Source organism: Heptranchias perlo, chromosome 6 (assembly GCF_035084215.1).
Source record: "Heptranchias perlo isolate sHepPer1 chromosome 6, sHepPer1.hap1, whole genome shotgun sequence".
NCBI classification, from domain to species: domain Eukaryota; kingdom Metazoa; phylum Chordata; class Chondrichthyes; order Hexanchiformes; family Hexanchidae; genus Heptranchias; species Heptranchias perlo.
The window spans coordinates 19662590-19682555 of record NC_090330.1 but is presented as its reverse complement, the minus strand read 5'-3'; the positions used below and the strand labels follow the sequence as shown (position 1 = coordinate 19682555).

Here is a 19966-nt window from a genome sequence, read left to right as displayed (position 1 = left end):
TCCAATTCTTGCCTCTTGCGCATCCCTGGTTTTAATCACTCCACTATTGGTGGCTGTGCCTTCAGCTGCCTGGGCCCTAAGCTCTGGAATTCCCTCCCTAAATCTCTTTGCCTCCCTATCTCTCTCTCCTCCTTTAAGATGCTCCTTAAAACCTACCTCTTTGACCAAGCTTTTGGTCACCTGTCCTAATATCTCCTTATATGGCTTAGTGTCAAATTTTCTTTGATAATGCTCCTGCGAAGCGCCTTGGGACATTTTAAGGCACTGTATAAATGCAAGTTGTTCTTGCATGCCTGTTTGAGGGATAGAAATCAGGCTTCACTGATACCACTTAAAGACAGCTACCACCTCCTTAAAGGGCAGGTGCACTCCGGCTGGAAAAGGTGCAGAGAGTGCACCCAGATTTTCAGATGCAGCGTTGGAGGCCCTGATCCAGGCTGTCAACAGGAGGAGAGAGATCCTGTTTCCCCGGGGGGGGGGGGGGTGCGGGCGAAAGTCCTCCAGGCAACACCTCTGCCGCCAGTGGGAAGAAGAGGTCGCTGAGTATGTTAACGCCAGGAGCTTAGCTCCCAGGACTTGGTTGTAATGCTGCAAAAAGTTCAACAACCTCACCAGAATTGTCAAGGTGAGAATCTTACGTCTCACATCAATTACTCTCTCCACTCACCTGCAGCCACACTACTCCATACACCTGCAGCCACACTACTCACAATACTCCCCTTTCTCACTTCCTTCACTTTCCTACAATCACTCCACCACACCTCACTCCACCTCTTACTCACACACTCTGCATCTCCTACTCTCACCATTATTGCAGCCCTCACTTCCCCACAACATAGAAACCATTCTACCATGATGGGCACATTCTCAAAGCACCGTACTCCCTTCCTTCTTGCAGGAGAAGGTCGTGCACAACATGCGGCAGAAGGCATGGACCAAAGGAGGCTGAGCCCGCCTGCACACCCTTTTCCCTCTTGAAGACGACCGGCTGGTCATCATGATCAAGGGGAAGAGTTATAGCCGTAATGAGTGGCAATGCTGGCTGACGCAACGGCGCGCAGGATTTTTTTCACATCACATCTTCTTTTTCCCTTCTTCTATCTTGAATCCTGGAACACAATAGTGGTGCCCACCATGATGTAACCTCTGCTGACAGTTCAGACAGATTCTATGGCAGCTCACACTGTTGCCATGGAAGCTTAGATGGCTGCTACCTTGGCTCTGGCTGCTAGTGTTGACAGGGGCTTCAAGTGTGTCACCACTCTTCCTGTCCTGATGGCCTAGTTGGAATAAAGGCAGCACAGAGGACTGGCTCAGGATGAATGAATCATGACTGCTGCCAGGATGCCAGGCACAGACCTGCTTGATGCGCTTCCTGTGATTGCAAACAAGCTGGACATTGAGGAAGTGGAATCCCTTTCTATTCTATTCTATTCAGAAAGATGCCAAGATGGTGATGGGGAGCATGCAAGCAAATGTGGGTTCAGTCTATGGCACCTTGGATCCTACGGAAGCCTGCAATGCGGGCGAAGGCTACTGCTCTTGCCCTGCTTCGCTCTGTCCAGTGGGAACGTGATGCAGCTGTTCCTCTTAGGGTAGAGGGCCTCGGTGACCTCCCTGATACAGCAGTACACTGCAAGCTGGGAGATGTCGCTGATGTCACCTGCTGCAGCTTGGAGGGAACCCCATTGCATAAAAGTAAGAACCACGATGACCTTGATCGTCACCAACAGTGCTGTCCCATGACCTGGTTTAAGGGTCCAGTTGTGGCTGCAGCAGGTGACATAGCTCCATGACAGCCTCCTTGGTGAAGCAAAGGCGCCCCACTCATTGCTCCTCAGTGAAGTTGAGGTTTGACAATTGCTCCTAGAAGACGCACTGTGGGTGTGATCTCCTGCACAGTACCCTTCTCCTCCCTCTTCTCTCAGCTGCTTCTGCTCTCTCCTGTCTTCTTTGCTGCTCCATCTTGTCCTCCAGCCGCAAAGGCAGACTTATCAGACTACCCACGACTGGAAGAAAACTGTTTTCAAGGAAGACAAAAGCAGTCCAGTACCAGCAAAAAGATGTTAGCAGAAGTCGGAATTGCATTGCTGAATGCAGAAAATAGCCAAAAAAAGGGTCCATAACTTAACCAACAGCCAAAGAAGACAAAGCAGCAACTAACCTGTATGGAGTGGATGAGTCCTTTAAATAGAGTTCCTGCAAGGTCCTTACTGCCTGATAGCACCATGATTTGCTGGGCAAGTCAGGGGCTAGGGCAGACCAATTTACAACCCTTATTTAAATATTCTAATGAGCATTTTTAATATTTCTGGTGCACATCCTGGATGCCTACGGAGGAGCCCAATCCAATATGGCGGAGGGTGCACTTTCAATGCGGAACCTGTGCGCGCACCGGCCAACCGCCATATTGGACTCTTAGGCATCCGTTTTACAGACGAATTAATTTCTAAGCCAGTGTGCCATACCACTTTGGTTAGATGATTCTAAAAATCAGTTCATAAATTTTAAGGCTGAAAGTGTAGTTTAAACCTTGGTTGAACAACACTTCTTTGGTTCCATGCCACCATTGTGGTGTTTACTAGATTGCTGTTGAATATTGGCCACAATAATAAACAAGTTATCACCCAACTCTTCCAGATGTCAAGCAAATATTTCTACAGGAGGAAGAAAAATACCACATAAACCATTTATGCAGCACAGACAAGTTAAAGTCCCAGCAAATTTGGGGCAAGTTTCTACATTTTTTTTGGCTCCAAAATTGTGCTCCCAAGCTAAAGCCCAAGCAGCACTTTTTTTCTCCAAAAGGTTGTACTTTTATTAAAGGGGATTTGCTTTTTCCTGCCCCTCAATGGCAGCATGAAAATCCATTAAAGGGGTCAGGAAACTAATATCTGCTACCATATTTGGATGCTGCTAACTAGCACGTCATAGTTCTCAAGCCACTTGGTAGGGAGGAAAGAGTAATATAATCTTGCCACTGATGTCAGGACAGGAGACTTACTGTACCTTAACTTTTGTCACTTAACTTGTTCCAATCTGGTACCTACCCCGATGCCAAAAGATCACTGACTGGGTTCCAGGCACAAATGAATACTTCTGATTCATGACCCCTTAAGACTATGGATTTGTTTGAAGGAATTTCAACATCGCCGTCTATTTCCATGGCATCAGAGTGATTATCTGCAAAGAGTCATTTAAAATTTCAGCCATTTGGAAGAAATTACTTTAAATCAATCTAATTCACTTTACCTAATATAAAAAAAAACCCAGTCACAATGAAGATTGTTAAGTTATTATGTAATCACTGGAAAAGTAAAGTTGTGCTAACAAGAGTTTCTATAGCTCCTGCTATGGCCCAGAGTGTCTACCCAGTGAGCAGCTGAACCATACACACAAAGAGGATCCCAGTCTATGCTGAATTCAACTGAGACAATGGTAGAGGTGCTAGAATTAGCCTCAGCACCCATGTGCTAGGAAAGGGGAAGATTGCTTTGGGTTCCTGCTATCCAGTGACCCCCTTCTGGAACTGCGGAAGAGGACTGAATTGAATGTGGCTTTGATGCTCCCCTCGGGCGGAAGGTCTGCCAATTTTCACTGTCAAGCCTCACACCCATGAATAGGTGAGGTACAAGAGGGCAACTGGCCCAATAAAACTGTAACTCAGAAAGGAATCAACATCTTCAGGAGAGGAGGGAAGATAATTGGCAAGAAAAAAACCTTCCAAATCAATCTATACAGTTTTATTTTCATTGCATAGAATTTGGTGATATTTCTGAACCTGGAATTTTTAAGTCAAACTGAATACTGAATTGGGACTCTAATGTTGTTACAAATGATTATATTGTACATGATGAAATATTCCACCCACCATGTGAATACACTGTGAATGTACGTGGGTTGTGCACATATACGCACATACAGACGCCAAAGTGATTACTCAACTACAATGAATTGATTGCTGGACAAGGAGAACAGAAAGGTGACATTTTGATGACACACTAACATGTAGTGATATGATTAGTCATGTTGCCCCAGTGTTTGATAAAAACAAATAAAAGTAATTCCCAAATATCAAAAATAGATATCCTTAATATTATCCATTTATGCATTTTTATCTAAAATAAAAATAATAGACAATACCAAAGGTGGGAGATAAATTCTACAATTTTCACTTTGACATAACTGATCAGCTTTTGGTTGTCCGAACTTCTTGTTAAAAATTTTTGGTAGGTCATTGCATTAAAATATGATTCACAGAAATTATATACAGAAATAATGCCTCAGTGTTAATACACTAGATGCTCCATTTTTAGGTTAAAAAAACAATATGGTGCACAGCTTACTTGTGATGGTGTGTGCACCATTTTCCTCCCCATTAACAGTGGCTTCTCCATTCTTTGGTGTTGGTTGCTGTGGAGCTGAAGATGCAGCTGTTGCTTGCTGCTGTTGTGCTAGTTTATCTCTGAATGCTTGCTGCCGAGTCTGTACAACATCAGGCATCACAGCATCTATTAGAGACAGTGACTCAATCGGCCTGCCATCGAACACTGTGCCATCCTAGAAAGAAAAGAGGTTTCCAATACAATTTTAAAATGAACCAACATTGGTTGAGAATGCAACCAAAAAAAATCAAACCACACACATTAATCTTTTGAAATCTCTGATGCCTTTTAGCAGCGAAGCCCTAGAACTCCTCCCTATAACACTATCTGATACACCGCTGATACAGAAACTTTGGTCTGGTTCCCATAAAACACAAATGATGAGTGGGTTTTGTATCAAGCAAGATTGCACGTAAAATAGTAGTTAGACTGGAGCTTGCTACAAATCTGAAATTAGCGAATGACATCTGAACCTTGACATGAGTTATAGAATGTAACTCACTCCAACATGACTGTTAACATAGTTATGTTGCTTTTTTGGAGTTTTAACTTTTTTAAATTCTATATATTTTATTAATGTCTCAGATTAAGAGTGAGCTCCTATTTCTTGTGACCCCAACTGAATATCTGGGTAATTTGTAGAATGCTCAGGGATTTTAAAGAGAGCCCTCTTTACTATATTTTGACTTGTTGGTTTTATGCACATGCTCTCACATGATTTTCCTTGAGCTCAGAAGGTGGCAGAATAACACTTACCTGTGACTGTGACTTAGCCTTTAACTCACATTATATTTTACAGTAATTATGTCTGACTATCTTTTCAAGTAAGTAGAAAAAACAGCAGTGACTGCTGTGCTAAACTACAATGTTCTTGCTTGGCAGTTCTTCCTCCTCACCATCCACAGAAGCTCCCTGTCCTAACTATCTCTGTCTGAAGGCTCAGAAATACTATCCAAATAAATGACTGGGACCAAGCAAATTTAAATAACTGTCTATTAAACTCCCAGAAGAGCAGCAATCAAATATATTTTTTAACCAATCCCATTAGATGTTTGTATTAGAGCTGAATGGATTCGTCCCCCTCCTTTGGATGCCTGGCTCGGATAGGGGTGACTGATTGTAACTATTATAACAAAATAAGCTGATTTTTAGCCCCTGATGTACCATGACAGAATTACAGAAATCAGTATCATGCTACAGCTGAGACAAAAACGCTTTATTTTTGACACAATAATTATGACGGTTATTTTTGTACTTCCATGTAGTTCATATGTTGCTGTAAAACATCTGTCATTATCTGCATATATTTATCATGACAGCTTTCTGAAGATGTGCTTGTTAGGTAACATGTGGGATTGCAAGGGGAATAGCAGCAGTTATATTGAAAGCTTACAGGTTTACCATGCCACATTACAGAAAAGAGCAGTGACATGTGGATATTTTGGCTAGTTTATTATAGGAACAACATAGCCATTATACAAGTTCACTAACACTTGCTGTTAAATTCTTTTGCTGCACAATGGAAGTGTCTGTGTGCTTTAAAATTTACAAGAAGAGCAGTCAATACTCTAAACCTGTCAATTTTTACTGTTTCAAGAAATTAAAGCATCTATTTTAACTTTAAAATCCATAATAATACAGATGATGTAGTAGTGCAGTGCACAGCAGCTGTAGTATGTAGCAGTATAATACAGGTTCCCATTCATATCCCAAATGGTAAATGTACTGTTAAAGAGCTGCTGCCATAGTCCATTACTACAGTAGTTAAATTTGAAAAGGTAACTCAACAATGGAAAGCATTCACCCCTACTTCCTTGTGTACGCTGTTGTAACACATAATTATACTACGTGGCCATGATGCATTCATTTATTAGATGGAACAAAGATTTTCCACCAAACAGCCATATAGTTTGAAGGTCGCTAATGGTAGCGCTATATGTGATGGAATGTTTCTAATCTACCTTACTGTTTCTGGTCTCTGTATTATTTAAAAACAAAAATTGCTGTTGTGTGTCTGCGGTTTCCATAGATACCCACAGAAGTGATGCAGTCTGCACCGTGAATGCAATCATTACCATTAATTATTTCTAAATTCTCAGAATTCTCACTCCCACTCCCTTCAAATGTACCTCCTCCTGGGGGGAACAGACTGCTAAACCTAGAATGTGCATTTTCACAGGGTCCTAAATAACACCAGCTTTCAGTTATTGCTGCTACATGGATAACCTATTGCTGCAGTAAGTTAAACGATTAATTCAATCTCACTCGAATGCTCTCCCTTTCCTTCAATTTCCTGCCCCCTCCCCGCATCCTACATACCAACTAACAAAATTACAACAGTGGGGCTTCACTTCAATTTTCATGAGGAGCCACTCTGGATTGTGAAATAAAGTTCAGACTAAAATCTACACTTGTGAATGAATTGATCCTCAGAGTTACCATGACATTTTTTTGCTAAAACCCTTACAAAACATACAGATATAGAAGTTGCTCCAGTAAATCAACAGAACACAAAGGCACATATGATGGCAGAAATTATACAGCAGATATTATAGTAATAACATTCTAAATTGACTTCTAACTGCAGCTTTACAAAGATTTGGAACAGACTGGCCATTTAAATAGGAGATCCAAACAGCAAGCGACATGGAAGTTTGTGTATATTTTACAAATGCTGTAACCCAATACAGAAAAACTGAACAGCACAATCTCATAGGTTGTACCCATGCCATAAAGCAACCCCTAACTATATTGGTAGGCCCAGGACTTGCATGAAGCTTATTATTTGATCTTTTATCATAAAAACCTATTTTAAAATCCCATCCTGTAAATGATAACAATTTATACTTTTTCAAACACACGGGGTCATTTAATAGGGTGCCAGATGTAGTCAGGTTGTAAGTATGTCATATTATTTTGAATCTAAAATTTGTTTGTCTCCTGCCACACATCAATCTCTGGTTGAGGAGAGTAACAGGTACATGATTCTAGTCCTCCGGTGATGCCACTGTTGAGGCAGTTGTCAGCAGCTGCTTCACAGTGGCCTAGGGTGACTTGCCTTCAGAATTTTCCCTCTTGCCTGTCCAGCTGTGTATCTGGCCTCCATTTATTATCCCCTCTGAAGGCACTGAGATGAGCATCCAACTTTTGTGAAACTGCTGCTACAAATTTGCTAGCTATCATTCATCACCAGTCCTGTAATGCACTGCACCACGTTAAACCCTACAATGCAGTTTCCATTAACTAGTCTATTAATAGTTCAGTTGTTTCAAGTACAGTATGTGAAGCATTCTGCTAAATTAAACTCTGTATTTGCATATAAGTTCAAGGTTTTCCTTGTGAAAGCAATTTAAAAATCATTAACCCTTTACATGGAAATAAAAATGTTACCAATGATGAATAGTTTGAATGAGCGTAGTTCAGTATTTAAGGGGGGTGAAGTAAGTCTTTGCCAGTAGCCCGAAACAGCCTCAGTGAATCAGCAGCCCAACTGGAGCCAATGGAGAAAGAAAATTGGGCACAATGTAAAAGCCAATTCGCTTTGAGCCTGTTTCGCGCTACTGGCAAAGACCAATTTCACCCCAAGATCTTTAACAATAAAAGGTACATAACTTGGATGCTAAGATTCTTTGAAGTATTCTGCATTAAAATATATGCTTGTTTTATATTTGTTTATCAATGGTTTTTACATTTATAGTATATTTCCAATTAAACAGGATTTGTTTGCTCTAAAATCTTGGTTTTGGTTGTCACTGAATATTCAACAGCAATAATACTTGATGCAGATATTCAACTCCAGTATTAGACATGAAGATACTACACAAAAGGAACATCTGTACATTTCATACATAGTTTTAAAAAAAAGTGCAAAAATAGAGAACAGCGGGTCAGGAGCTTACATGTCAGGTGCATATTTTTAAAATCCACTAAATACTCTGTTGAGAGATCAGACTGAATTCAGCATTTGTTTAAACCTACGGGGTTCTGCTAATCGTTCACCAATTTAGTGCAGGGATTCTGAAATGGGTGTTTCAATTACAAATGTAAGGAACGGAACGCCTGTTCCAGGCAAACGCCATGCGCATCTGGCTTAATATGGCAGCGCTGGAGGAACTTGGCCCTTATCGCGCCCGTAAATTGGGTGCAATGAGGTTCAATTTCTACTCCTATTTCTAGTGACTACACCAGAGAAGCAGGGGAAGAATATTCTGCATCAAAGGTCGGGGTTTGATAATGTGTTTCTGGTGCCGAACCGCCAGGACTGCTGCTCCTTACACAACTCGGATCAGCTTACAAATGCACTGATCTCCACAGTAACGCAGGATCAGCTCATTTCAATATTTAAATGTTGCTTCTAGTGTATTTCTCCTGATGCAATGGGAGTTCATGGGGTGGAATTTTCCTGTGCTTACAGCACATAAATAGCTGCTGGCTGACAACACAGTTAAAGGAGCTTTTTTCAGGGGAAGGTGGTAGCTGATTGAAGACAGGCCAAGCAAAATTCATGCCCAACAGCCCATCTGCAGGTAAGTGGAAGGGTTAGGAGGAAACATTTCCAGTAGCCCGCCCTTATGCTGCCCATTTGTATCAGGTGCTGCAGCTGCATTATGGAGTTTGGAGTCTCATGATTAATTAAATAAATTCTGGGCCTGTAATGATCCCTGCGCAGGCCCCCAAGTGCACTGCGTGCTGGCTGGACCCAGTGGGACATGCTGGGCATGGAGTAGGCCTCAGGCTTTTGCTCCTAATATGGCAGGGAGCTGGTACTCAAAGTGCATCACCACCATGATGCCACCTTACCAGCCACTGTATTTCAACCTGTGTTAGTAACTGAACCAGTTTAGTTTGTTGACATCACTGAAAAAAGCAATCTTTTCTTTCGGCACATGGAGCATAAAGTCTGTTTAATCTTACTCCCTGTGCTGAGGTCCCTTTTATATGCTTTTTCTCACTCATTCAGCTTCAGGTGCCAGTTTATGTCACACAGAAAAGAGCTGATTAGGCCAGTCAGTCTCTAATGTGTTATTTTAGATTGAGGGGAGAGGTGGAGTTGCAACATTCAATCACCAACAGAGAAGCAATGCAACAATGTGCAAGAGAATAGACTTTAAACTAGCAATACTGTACTCAAAGAATCAATAACTGACAGCTCTGGATGGTCACATTTTATAGAGCTCTAACTGAATGTGATCCTCTTAACAGCCCTTTTAGACTGCACTTTTGCAGTCAGTATTGTGCCATGTTTCAGCAGGCTAGCCCCTTAAATTCAGTATAACATCCTGTCCTGGCCTGGGCTACAGTTCTACTGTTATAGATTTCTTGTTGCGACAACAGCTGATATCTGCACAATCTTTGGGCATTCTGTACTCCTTCAAAACTTCTAAAATCCACTTCTCTTCAGAGTCCCTCATCTCCCTTTAGAAGCCCCGATTTTACCTTGAAGCAGGAATCAGGCAGTTGGAGGCCGAAGCAAACCCCCCTGATCTCAGCAGCGTGAGATTTTGACTCTAGGCCCTCATCGGCATGCCCCCTCATCAGTTGCCACTAGAAACTGCTCCACCAAAGTGCTCCTCCTGCCCCCATAAGGAATGGAAAACAAAGTTAAACAACTCTTCTGGCCCCAGCTCCTCTTCTCACTGGCTTCATCTGGCAGAAAAGCCACAATGGCTCCCCCACTCAGGCCACCAGTTAAAATAGCAGTCAGGCCCGACGACGTCATCGGACCCTGATCTGCATAATTAAAGAAGGACTCCGCCAGTTTCAGCCAGGTATCCTTGCTGCCTGCTCAGAAGAGTGGGTTATAAAAGAAGACTGCGGGAAGGGAGCGGGCAGAGTTAAAATTGCCCGTATAGAGTTTCATCGCAGAGGTGGCCCTATGGGCACCCTAAAATGACGTTCTACAAATGAAGTTGAAAGCCTCTGAATGTACCAGCAAGGTCCAATAAAACATCAGCTCTTGGGATCCTTCTGCAGATGCAAAGCTATTGGACAGTCATTCGCCTCCCCCTGAATGCAATGGAAGTGGCTCCAGTAAGTAAGCCATAGCAGAAGACATGGGCCTAGAAATTGGACGGTACCCCACCCATTTTTCAGGTGCTAAATAGGTGTACAAGCCATCAATACGGCAGGCAGGAAGCACATACTTATTACAAGCTTAAAGTGCGCTGCCCGCCTCATTGGTATAGGCAAAAAAAATAGGTGTTCAAGGCTCACGCCTGCAACAGGCATTTGTCCCTTTGCATACATAAATAGGGGGCCTAATGTCTATTTGAGGTCCCCTGTTAAAAACCGGGTTGCTTTGAATGCAGCTGGTGCCAGGCTATAAGGGACCGCTGTGGGCCACCTTCAAAAAGGTAAGTTTAAAAAAAATATTTACCTGAACGTGGAGCCAGGAGGTACAGGAGTGTTTCTCTCCCGGCTCCACTGCAGTCCCGCAGACTGTTGCCGGACCCCAGTCGCCCCACCATCCCCCCTCCCGATTGCCTTTCTTCCTCTCGATCTTCTTCCTTCCAGATCACCTTCCCTCTCGGTCGCCCCCACCACCCACCTCTGCCCATCACCTTTCCTTCTCCTTTAAGCACTTATCTTAGGCCGTTGCTAGCAAAACAGTGCCCTAAATTCCTAGCATCTTCACCGGCAAGCTACCTGGGGACACCCAGCTGGCGGCCGCAGTTCACCGGTCTCACTTAAATGAGGCCTGAAGCCCAAATTCAGGTGCGCCTTTGACCTACTCATAGACGCAGGGATTGTTCCCGGCGCGAGTCAATTTCTAGGCCATGTTTTTATAGAACCAGGGCATGGAGTTTGTTAAAAAAGCATGGTAAACACAGTAGTATAAGAGTTAAATATGGCCTCCTTTAGAGCTTTGTACTCACAACTTCCCTAGGAAATAAATTACCTACAAGATATCAAGGGGCCAATTTTCATCTCCACTACATCCTGAAAATGAGTACAGACCCAGGGTGTATAAGAGCTCTAAATTTGGCGGGATCAGTTTCACCTCATCTCTTTTAAGCATTCTTGCATTGGGGTGGGTGCCCAAAACAGATGGAAGCTTCATTAGTACATTCAAAAAGGGGTGGGGACATCCTCCATACGTTTCCTGATTTGCAGCCATCTAGGAAACCTAGCGTTCAGGACTGAAAGCTCATACCAAAGTTCATTTAAGGGCCACAGAATGGAAAAGCAAGTATTTTTTTAAGGTTATTTCTGGTCCATCTTTGATTTTTTTTTCAGTTGGCATTTAGGTTCGCATAAGCCTTTATGCCAGTTATTAATTTTGTTCTGAGGAACATCCTCTGAGCTGATGTGTTTGGTAGAAAAGCAGAACCTGCAGGCTGGAATGCCAGGCAGGCTAGGTTAGGCTGCCTGATAGTTGCTACATGTCTTCCCTCTAAAACCCACACACCCCCATTTACAGAGATGGGTAAAATTGCTTTGCTTTAACAGACATAACGCGCCCGGTGAAATTAGTGAGTTTCCCGCGCGATCGTAGCAGACAAACCATTAATTGGATGCACTTACCTTCTCCTCCGGGTTCCCCACTGCTGATCTGCGCGTTGGGCGGGGCTGCGCATGCGCAGTACAATCTGTCAGCTGGAGGCGCTCTATTTAAAGGGGCAGTCCTCCACTGACAGATGCTGCAACAAATAGCAAAGATGACAGCATGGAGCAGCCCAGGGGGAAGGCTGCTCCCAGTTGAATGATGCCTCACTCCAGGTATCAATACATGGGGTGAGGAGGAGGGGGAGGACAGAGATCTTCCCCCGGCGGGTGGGAGGAAGCGGCCCGCCTCTGCCACCAGGGAGGCCTGGCTCGAGGTGGCAGAGGAGGTCACCAGCGCCACCAACATATCGCCCACCTGCATTCGGTGCAGGAGGCGCTGCAATAACCTCGGTAGGTCAGCCAAAGTGAGTACACGTAGTCCTTCCCCTACACTCCGTCCGCCACAGCACTGCCCCCACCCCACATCTCCTTCTGCACTGCCAACACTACTCTGTCACATCACCCCTCATACCCACTCAAACCCCATCCTCATCTTACCTGCACCTACTCACCTCGCCAGTACTCACCCCGCCACTACCACGCAACCCAATCCTCATACAATCTCATGGCTCTATCTCATGCTCACCCTCTCGTGATCTCTTTCACGGCCAGCCTCACTCAACCTGCCACTACCTGTGCTGCAGCCACAGGGCATGCATCACATATGTGCAGTAGGCAGCGTAAGGCAAACGTGTTGTGAGCATGAAGGGGATGCACAAGGGTGTTTGAGGGTTTGTCATGGGTGGTACTTATATTGAATTTCAGATCAACTCACATCACACATTATATTGGCACCATTACTGCCATGTCTTCGCGAATCCTGTCTGGTTTGTGCAATACTGCCCGCTCCTGAGGATCACTATGAGGACCCACAACTGATGCCACCCATTGTGGCACTGCAGAGTGGGTGTAGGTGTATTTGCAGGGCTCTTCTGCGCAGACGACTGGGAGACACCGGCGATGTCCCCGGTTGCACCCTGGAAGGATGGGGAGGAGAAGTTGTGGAGGGCAGTGGTGACTTTGACAGCGACAGGTAAGAAGATGGTGCTCGGGCCAGCCAGGAGCAGCTCGGCATGAAAGAGGCTGCAGATGTCCACGGCTACATGTCGAGTGACTCTGAGCCTCCGTGTGCACTGCTGCTCAGAGAGGTCCAGGAGGCTGAGCCTTGGTCTGTGGACCCTGTGCCCTCTGCGACGCATCTCTCTCTGCGGTAGCCCTTCCTCCTCCTGTACAGGTGGATGTGTCACAGCACTCTGTTGTGGAGCTCCATGTGTCAGAGGTGGACGGCGTGGATGGCAAGGCTGGTGATGCTGTTCGCCCTCCGAGGAGGTCAAGAGTGCAGCTACGGCGGCCCCCATCCGCAAGATGTACATCTGAGGGGGTCGGGGTAAGTGTGCAGGTTGGTGACTTTGACTGTCAGGAGGAGGGTGGTGGAGACCAAACTTTGTCCCAAGTGACGGAGTGGCCTCCTGCAATGGGTGAGGGTCTCCCCCCACCCCCACCTGTCAAATGGACCTTTGCAGCTGCCACAGGCTGACAGCTGCGACACGTCCATTCGACCTGGGAGTGTTTCCCCCAGTGTGGGAAACAGTCCCATTTTGTTCTAAAATCCCACAGTCCCTTAATCAGGTCAGTTAATGACCTGAAATACCTAAATAAATACTGTCAAGTGGCATCCCGCTGGCTTTAATTGCCTGCGGGATTCCCACCAGCGGGGGCTGCGCGCGCACGCCGGTGCGTCAGCGGGGAACCCGGAAGTGCGCGGGTTCGGGGCGGGCTCCGGTACCGCGCCGGGATTCTCCGATTTTCGGAGCCCCCCCACGGGGAACGCACCCGATAGCGGGTGCTAAAATAGAGCCCAATGTTGTGACAGCAGACCCCTGATGACATCATTGTTATGCTGGATAGTTCTTCAGAAGCACCCCAATCACAGCATGGCATGCTTTAGGCAATACTGCCTGCAAGAAACCATGCCAGGCTGATCAAGTGCCAATGTTATCTGATTGCCACCTCCCAGATGCCTTCAGTTATTTCTGCAGTGCCTGGCATGCCTATTTGGCAATAACTGTGGGACTTATCTTCTAAGGTCTGGGTCAGCAGGCAGGCAGATGCAGAACTGTGCCATCTGCTGCAAGAATACCTGTAGCTACCATGAACCATTGGGTTGACAAATGCAGGAATAGTGATGGTCAGCTGTGGCTTGAAATTTGGCTGCATGTCCTTGCAGGCATGCTGGAATACTGATCTATTGGTATGGCACTGTGGAGTGGCAGAGGCAAACCTTCTTGCAAGTGCCTCATGAACAACAATTTGCATTTATAACATAGGAAAACATCCCAAGGTGCTTGAAGCACCATCTTGACTTCAGCAGCCATCAAGCAGGTGGCCAGGTGCTGGGTTGTTGACTCATGACTGCGTGTAGGTTCCCTTTATTTTTGCCTGCCATGTTTTAATCACCTGCTCCTGGCAATGGGTTGAGGTGGCGTTGAGATTTTCCAAAAGCTTTCTGAATTTTTGACCTCCTATTATGACATTCCACTTTAAATGTCCCCAACCCATTAAATTTGACTTATTTGCAATTTTCCTTTGACTACTCATTTGCTCGCAAGATTCGTTTTGAGTCTGCATCTGGTGCAGTGAATAATTATGCAAATAAGCTGGGTGATATCAGCACTTGATTTTTCAGGTATTAGACCCCAATACTCAGATTTGCATTAGGATGTTTATGCCAGCCAAATGCAAATCTCAGAAGTCAACAACATTAAAGGCAAGATGTAGGAATTTCTACTTTAATATACAATTGAAATATCTCATTGCTGTGTACAATGTGTTCCCTGAACAGCATCAGCGGTAACTTTATACCTACGGTACAGACGGGAATAATATGACATGCTCTGTGCAAAAGCCAGAAGTCTAAGTAAGCTGTCATTTTAAAAGGTATATGGAGATACTGTGTGCCATGAAAGCTAGTTTGAGTGACAGTGTTTCATGTGGTGTGAGACAATTTCTTGGTGTTGCTTACAGAAGCTTGTTTGTTAGTGAAAGCTGGCAGTGCTAGGAAGAGTATATTGATGCAATATGATGTAATTGTTTCCTGTCACATGGGGGGGACCTGCATTTGCTGATAACCAGGATGTACCAATCTTACTTGCAAGACATGGCTTGAGAGTTATGTAAGAGAAGCTGCTGAACATCAAAAATGCACTAAATAGACCTGTGTGCTACAAAGTCAACTGAGATTTTCTTTTCTCTAGTACTTCTATAGTAGCCATTTTTCTCAGGCATTCAGAAGCTTAGATTAGAAACTTAATGTTCAGTTCCAAATGGTGGCTGTAAGAAAAATTGAATGATACACATAACCACATCCCCCTGCCCTTTGTATTTTATTTTACATTTGATCCACGACTTTTAAAAATGTTAAATATCACTTGTCATCTGTATATATGCAAAATTTATACATCAGACCCGATAATGTAGGCATTCAAAATGTTTACAAGAGCATTCCATTACTGTTCTTACTAGTTTTGGATAGAATCTGACTAAATACATGTTTATTCAGAGAGCTGTATTAATTGTTTCAGTAGTTTCACTGTTAGATCATAGAATCATAGAAGTTTACAACATGGAAACAGGCCCTTCAGCCCAACATGTCCATGTCGCCCAGTTTATACCACTAAGCTAGTCCCAATTGCCTGCACTTGGCCCATATCCCTCTATACCCATCTTACCCATGTAACTGTCCAAATGCTTTTTAAAAGACAAAATTGTACCCGCCTCTACTACTGCCTCTGGCAGCTCGTTGCAGACACTCACCACCCTTTGAGTGAAAAAACTGCCCCTCTGTACCCTTTTGTATCTCTCCCCTCTCACCTTAAATCTATGCCCCTTTGTTATAGACTCCCCTACCTTTGGGAAAAGATTTTGACTATCTACCTTATCTATGCCCCTCATTTTTTTATAGACTTCTATAAGATCACCCCTAAACCTCCTACTCTCCAGGGAAGAAAGTCTCAGTCTATCCAACCTCTCCCTATAAGTCAAACCATCAAGTCCCGGTAGCATCCTAGTAAATCTTTTCTGCACTCTTTCTAGTTTAATAATATCCTTTCTATAATAGGGTGACCAGAACTGTACACAGTATTCCAAGTGTGGCCTTACTAATGTCTTGTACAACTTCAATAAGACATCCCAACTCCTGTATTCAATGTTCTGACCAATGAAACCAAGCATGCTGAATGCCTTCTTCACCACCCTATCCACCTGAGACTCCACTTTCAAGGAGCTATGAACCTGTACTCCTAGATCTCTTTGTTCTATAACTCTCCCCAACGCCCTGCCATTAACGGAGTAGGTCCTGGCCCGATTCGATCTCCCAAAATACATCACCTCACATTTATCTAAATTAAACTCCATCTGCCATTCATCAGCCCACTGGCCCAATTTATCAAGATCCCGTTGCAATCCTAGATAACCTTCTTCACTGTCCACAATGCCACCAATCTTGGTGTCATCTGCAAACTTACTAACCATGCCTCCTAAATTCTCATCCAAATCATTAATATAAATAACAAATAACAGCGGACCCAGCACCGATCCGTGAGGCACACCGCTGGTCACAGGCCTCCAGTCTGAAAAACAACCCTCTACAACCACCCTCTGTCTTCTGTCGTCAATCCAATTTTGTATCCAATTGGCTACCTCACCTTGGATTCCGTGAGATTTAACCTTACGTAACAACCTACCATGCGGTACCATGTCAAAGGCTTTGCTAAAGTCCATGTAGACCACGTTTACTGCACAGCCCTCATCTATCTTCTTGGTTACCCCTTCAAAAAACTCAATCAAATTCGTGAGACATGATTTTCCTCTCACAAAACCATGCTGATTGTTCCTAATCAGTCCCTGCCCCACCAAATGCCTGTAGATCCTGTCCCTCAGAATACCCTCCAACAACTTACCCACTACAGATGTCAGGCTCACCGGTCTGTAGTTCCCAGGCTTTTCCCTGCCGCCCTTCTTAAACAAAGGCACAACATTTGCTACCCTCCAATCTTCAGGCACCTCACCTGTAGCTGTCGATGATTCAAATATCTCTGCTAGGGGACCCGCAATTTCCTCCCTAACCTCCCATAACGTCCTGGGATACATTTCATCAGGTCCCGGAGATTTATCTACCTTGATGCGCGTTAAGACTTCCAGCACCTCCCTCTCTGTAATATGTACACTCCTCAAGACATCACTATTTATTTCCCCAAGTTCCCTAACATCCATGCCTTTCTCAACCGTAAATACCGATGTGAAATATTCATTTAGGATCTCACCCATCTCTAGTGGTTCCGCACATAGATGACCTTGTTGATCCTTAAGAGGCCCTACTCTCTCCCTAGTTACTCTTTTGCCCTTTATGTATTTGTAGAAGCTCTTTGGATTCTCCTTTGCCTTATCTGCCAAAGCAATCTCATGTCCCCTTTTTGCCCTCCTGATTTCTCTCTTAACTCTACTCCGGCAATCTCTATACTCTTCAAGGGATCCACTTGATCCCAGCTGCCTATGCATGTCATATGCCTCCTTCTTCTTTTTGACTAGGGCCTCAATCTCCCGAGTCATCCAAGGTTCCCTACTTCTACCAGCCTTGCCCTTCACTTTATAAGGAATGTGCTCACCCTGAACCCTGGTTAGTACACTTTTGAAAGCCTCCCACTTACCAGATGTCCCTTTGCCTGCCAACAGACTCTCCCAATCAACTTCTGAAAGTTCCTGTCTAATACCATCAAAATTGGCCTTTCCCCAATTTAGAATTTTAACTTTTGGGCCAGACCTATCCTTCTCCATAGCTATCTTAAAACTAATGGAATTATGATCACTGGTCCCAAAGTGATCCCTCACTAACACTTCTGTCACCTGCCCTTCCTTATTTCCCAAGAGGAGGTCAAGTTTTGCCCCCTCTCTAGTCGGGCCAGTGCAAGGAAAGTAAACAGTTATTCCAGGACACTTTCCTCAAGCAAGACAGCAGACACGTGAAATAAAGGGCGACTACACAATGGACACTCAGAGATTGTGTAAGGCAGTTGGAGCATATGTATATTAACAGTATCTCACAGGAGGATTGGGATCCATAATATTATCTAACTTCAATTTTCACAAGTTTCTTATTAAATCTAGCTGGAATTATTAGGCAAATGCTCTACCTGGATTGGTATTGTGCTACATAGGCCAGAAAGGTCCAACTTCGATCCCTGGTCTTAATTAGCCAGAGTAGTGGTATCAGTAATAGAACTGACCTAACTGCCCTAGCCTAGCGAGGGGAAAAAATGATGCTAGGCTCCTGCTGATGATGGCTATCTACTGAAAACAGTGTGTGTGTTGACATCGGGTGAGGACAGGATTTGTCTCTGGTGTGATGCACACCATGTTAAAATAGCCTGATGACATTCAGTGCCTAGACTTGTGAAGAATGGACATTTTGGTGAAGTCCTGGAGGGCTGCAACACCAGTGGAACTTCACCCCAATAGTTTCCCATTGCCTTCAAACAAGGAGGCGAGTAAACTGGGGGATGGGTGGGAGAAGGAGGGGAATACTAAACAGTTTGATCAAGTATGAGACACAAAATTTAAGCAACCTAAATTTCACCCTTTAAAATGCAGCTAATGGTGCTTACCTGCGTCAGTGAAAATGGTTTCTGCTGAGCATAAAAAAGGGTGTGTTGGTGACTTTTCAAGAAGGATAATCTAAGAGTTAATGGTGATCAAAATAGTAATGTAATCAGCAATACAAATGCATTGTCAACATACTTCTCACTGACTTATTTTTAGTGCAATATGAATATCAGAAAACCATCTGCCTTGACTTGGGGAAAGTCTTTGCAGCAAAGTGCTACAGATGCAATACAGCTCAATGTGCACATAAATGTTTGCCACTGATGACTCAAAAGAGTAAACGGCTTTGCTATGCAGTGAAGCTGCCAGATCCTGTTCGTGTAAGTGCACTCCACATTTGCATTCAAGAAACTAACCAAGCAGTTATGTCAATATTGCAGAAGGATGGCAAAGAATGAAGGAAATCTAATTTAGAATTCTCATAATCTTTCTGCTATGCTAAGCCCATTTTTTGGAAGTAGCACCTAACTTACAAAAACTGTTCCACAAATATTTACAAAATAACTTTTTCTAATATCATAAGATAGTATAAATTATTTACATTCATTAACCTTCATGCAGTATTTCACAATGGCACAGTGTCACATTTGGGCAATTACTTTTACTTTCCAAAAAAAAACCCGTATGCATTCCACCCCCACAGCCAACTTGTAGAAGCTGTTAACTGTACTTACAGTAACACTGGGAGAGCACTAGGGCTGCACAGAAGGCCCCTCCCAAGCATGGGCTCCCGGAATGTACCAACAAACTTTTGCCCTTTTCTCATTTAAATATTTGAGTTACCTGATTCCTTACAGTCCAATATCCACTTATATTTGCCTCTGGTACTCGGGATCCAGAATAATCCTGGACTCTTTCAAGTTACACCAGAATCTGTACTTCAAAGAAGTTATAATGGCAGTGCTAAGAAATATTAAAATGTTTCTGATACATGCATGGCTTTTCAAGGATGCTGCAATCTGATTGGTTGAGGGGAGAGATCGATCCTCTCGGGTCGTTCCATAGGTCCTAGTTTCACTGGAGTTAACACTGGGCTCTTCTCAGCTTCCTATTAGAGGAAGTGCCCGCAGTAAAGACCGCCATAAGTTAGTGGGTGAGTATAAATCTACGGAACGGCGAGCGCTGTTCGTTCGTCACTCGGAGCAATTTACGGACCATTATGCTCATTACTTGATAATGAATTCTGGAGTGGAAAATCTAACGCCCAAATCCGCTTCCACTTACATTGCGGCTGAATTCCCACAAAATCAGAACTAGCTGGTTTTCTTTGTTTCATCCTTGGTCACCTCTTGTCATTTACGCACTACTTCTTGGTGACATCATCCACAAACATGGGGTCAGTTTTCACACATATGCCATAACCATATGATCCCTCGTCA

At 44.1% G+C, this 19966-nt stretch overlaps 2 protein-coding genes across 3 annotated transcripts in view; one reads left to right on the top strand and one right to left on the bottom strand.

Annotated features, from left to right (window-relative positions):
• The window catches only part of LOC137322797 (F-box-like/WD repeat-containing protein TBL1X), a 298855-nt gene that overhangs the window by 25399 nt on the left and 253490 nt on the right, over positions 1-19966 (bottom strand). The window contains exons 1-3 of one of the 2 annotated variants that reach the window (XM_067985868.1): positions 18590-18608; positions 4347-4560; positions 3051-3183 (exon numbers count right to left, since the gene is read on the bottom strand). In XM_067985868.1, the coding sequence (XP_067841969.1) occupies positions 3051-3183; positions 4347-4503 (290 nt within the window). In that variant the 5' untranslated portion in view covers positions 4504-4560; positions 18590-18608. Of the gene's footprint in view, positions 1-3050; positions 3184-4346; positions 4561-18589; positions 18609-19966 lie in introns of those variants that run through there. The other variant, XM_067985867.1, reaches the window with a different exon arrangement.
• Positions 1-19966, top strand: part of gpr143 (G protein-coupled receptor 143) — a 244293-nt gene that overhangs the window by 92875 nt on the left and 131452 nt on the right. The gene's annotated exons all lie outside the window — the stretch shown is intronic.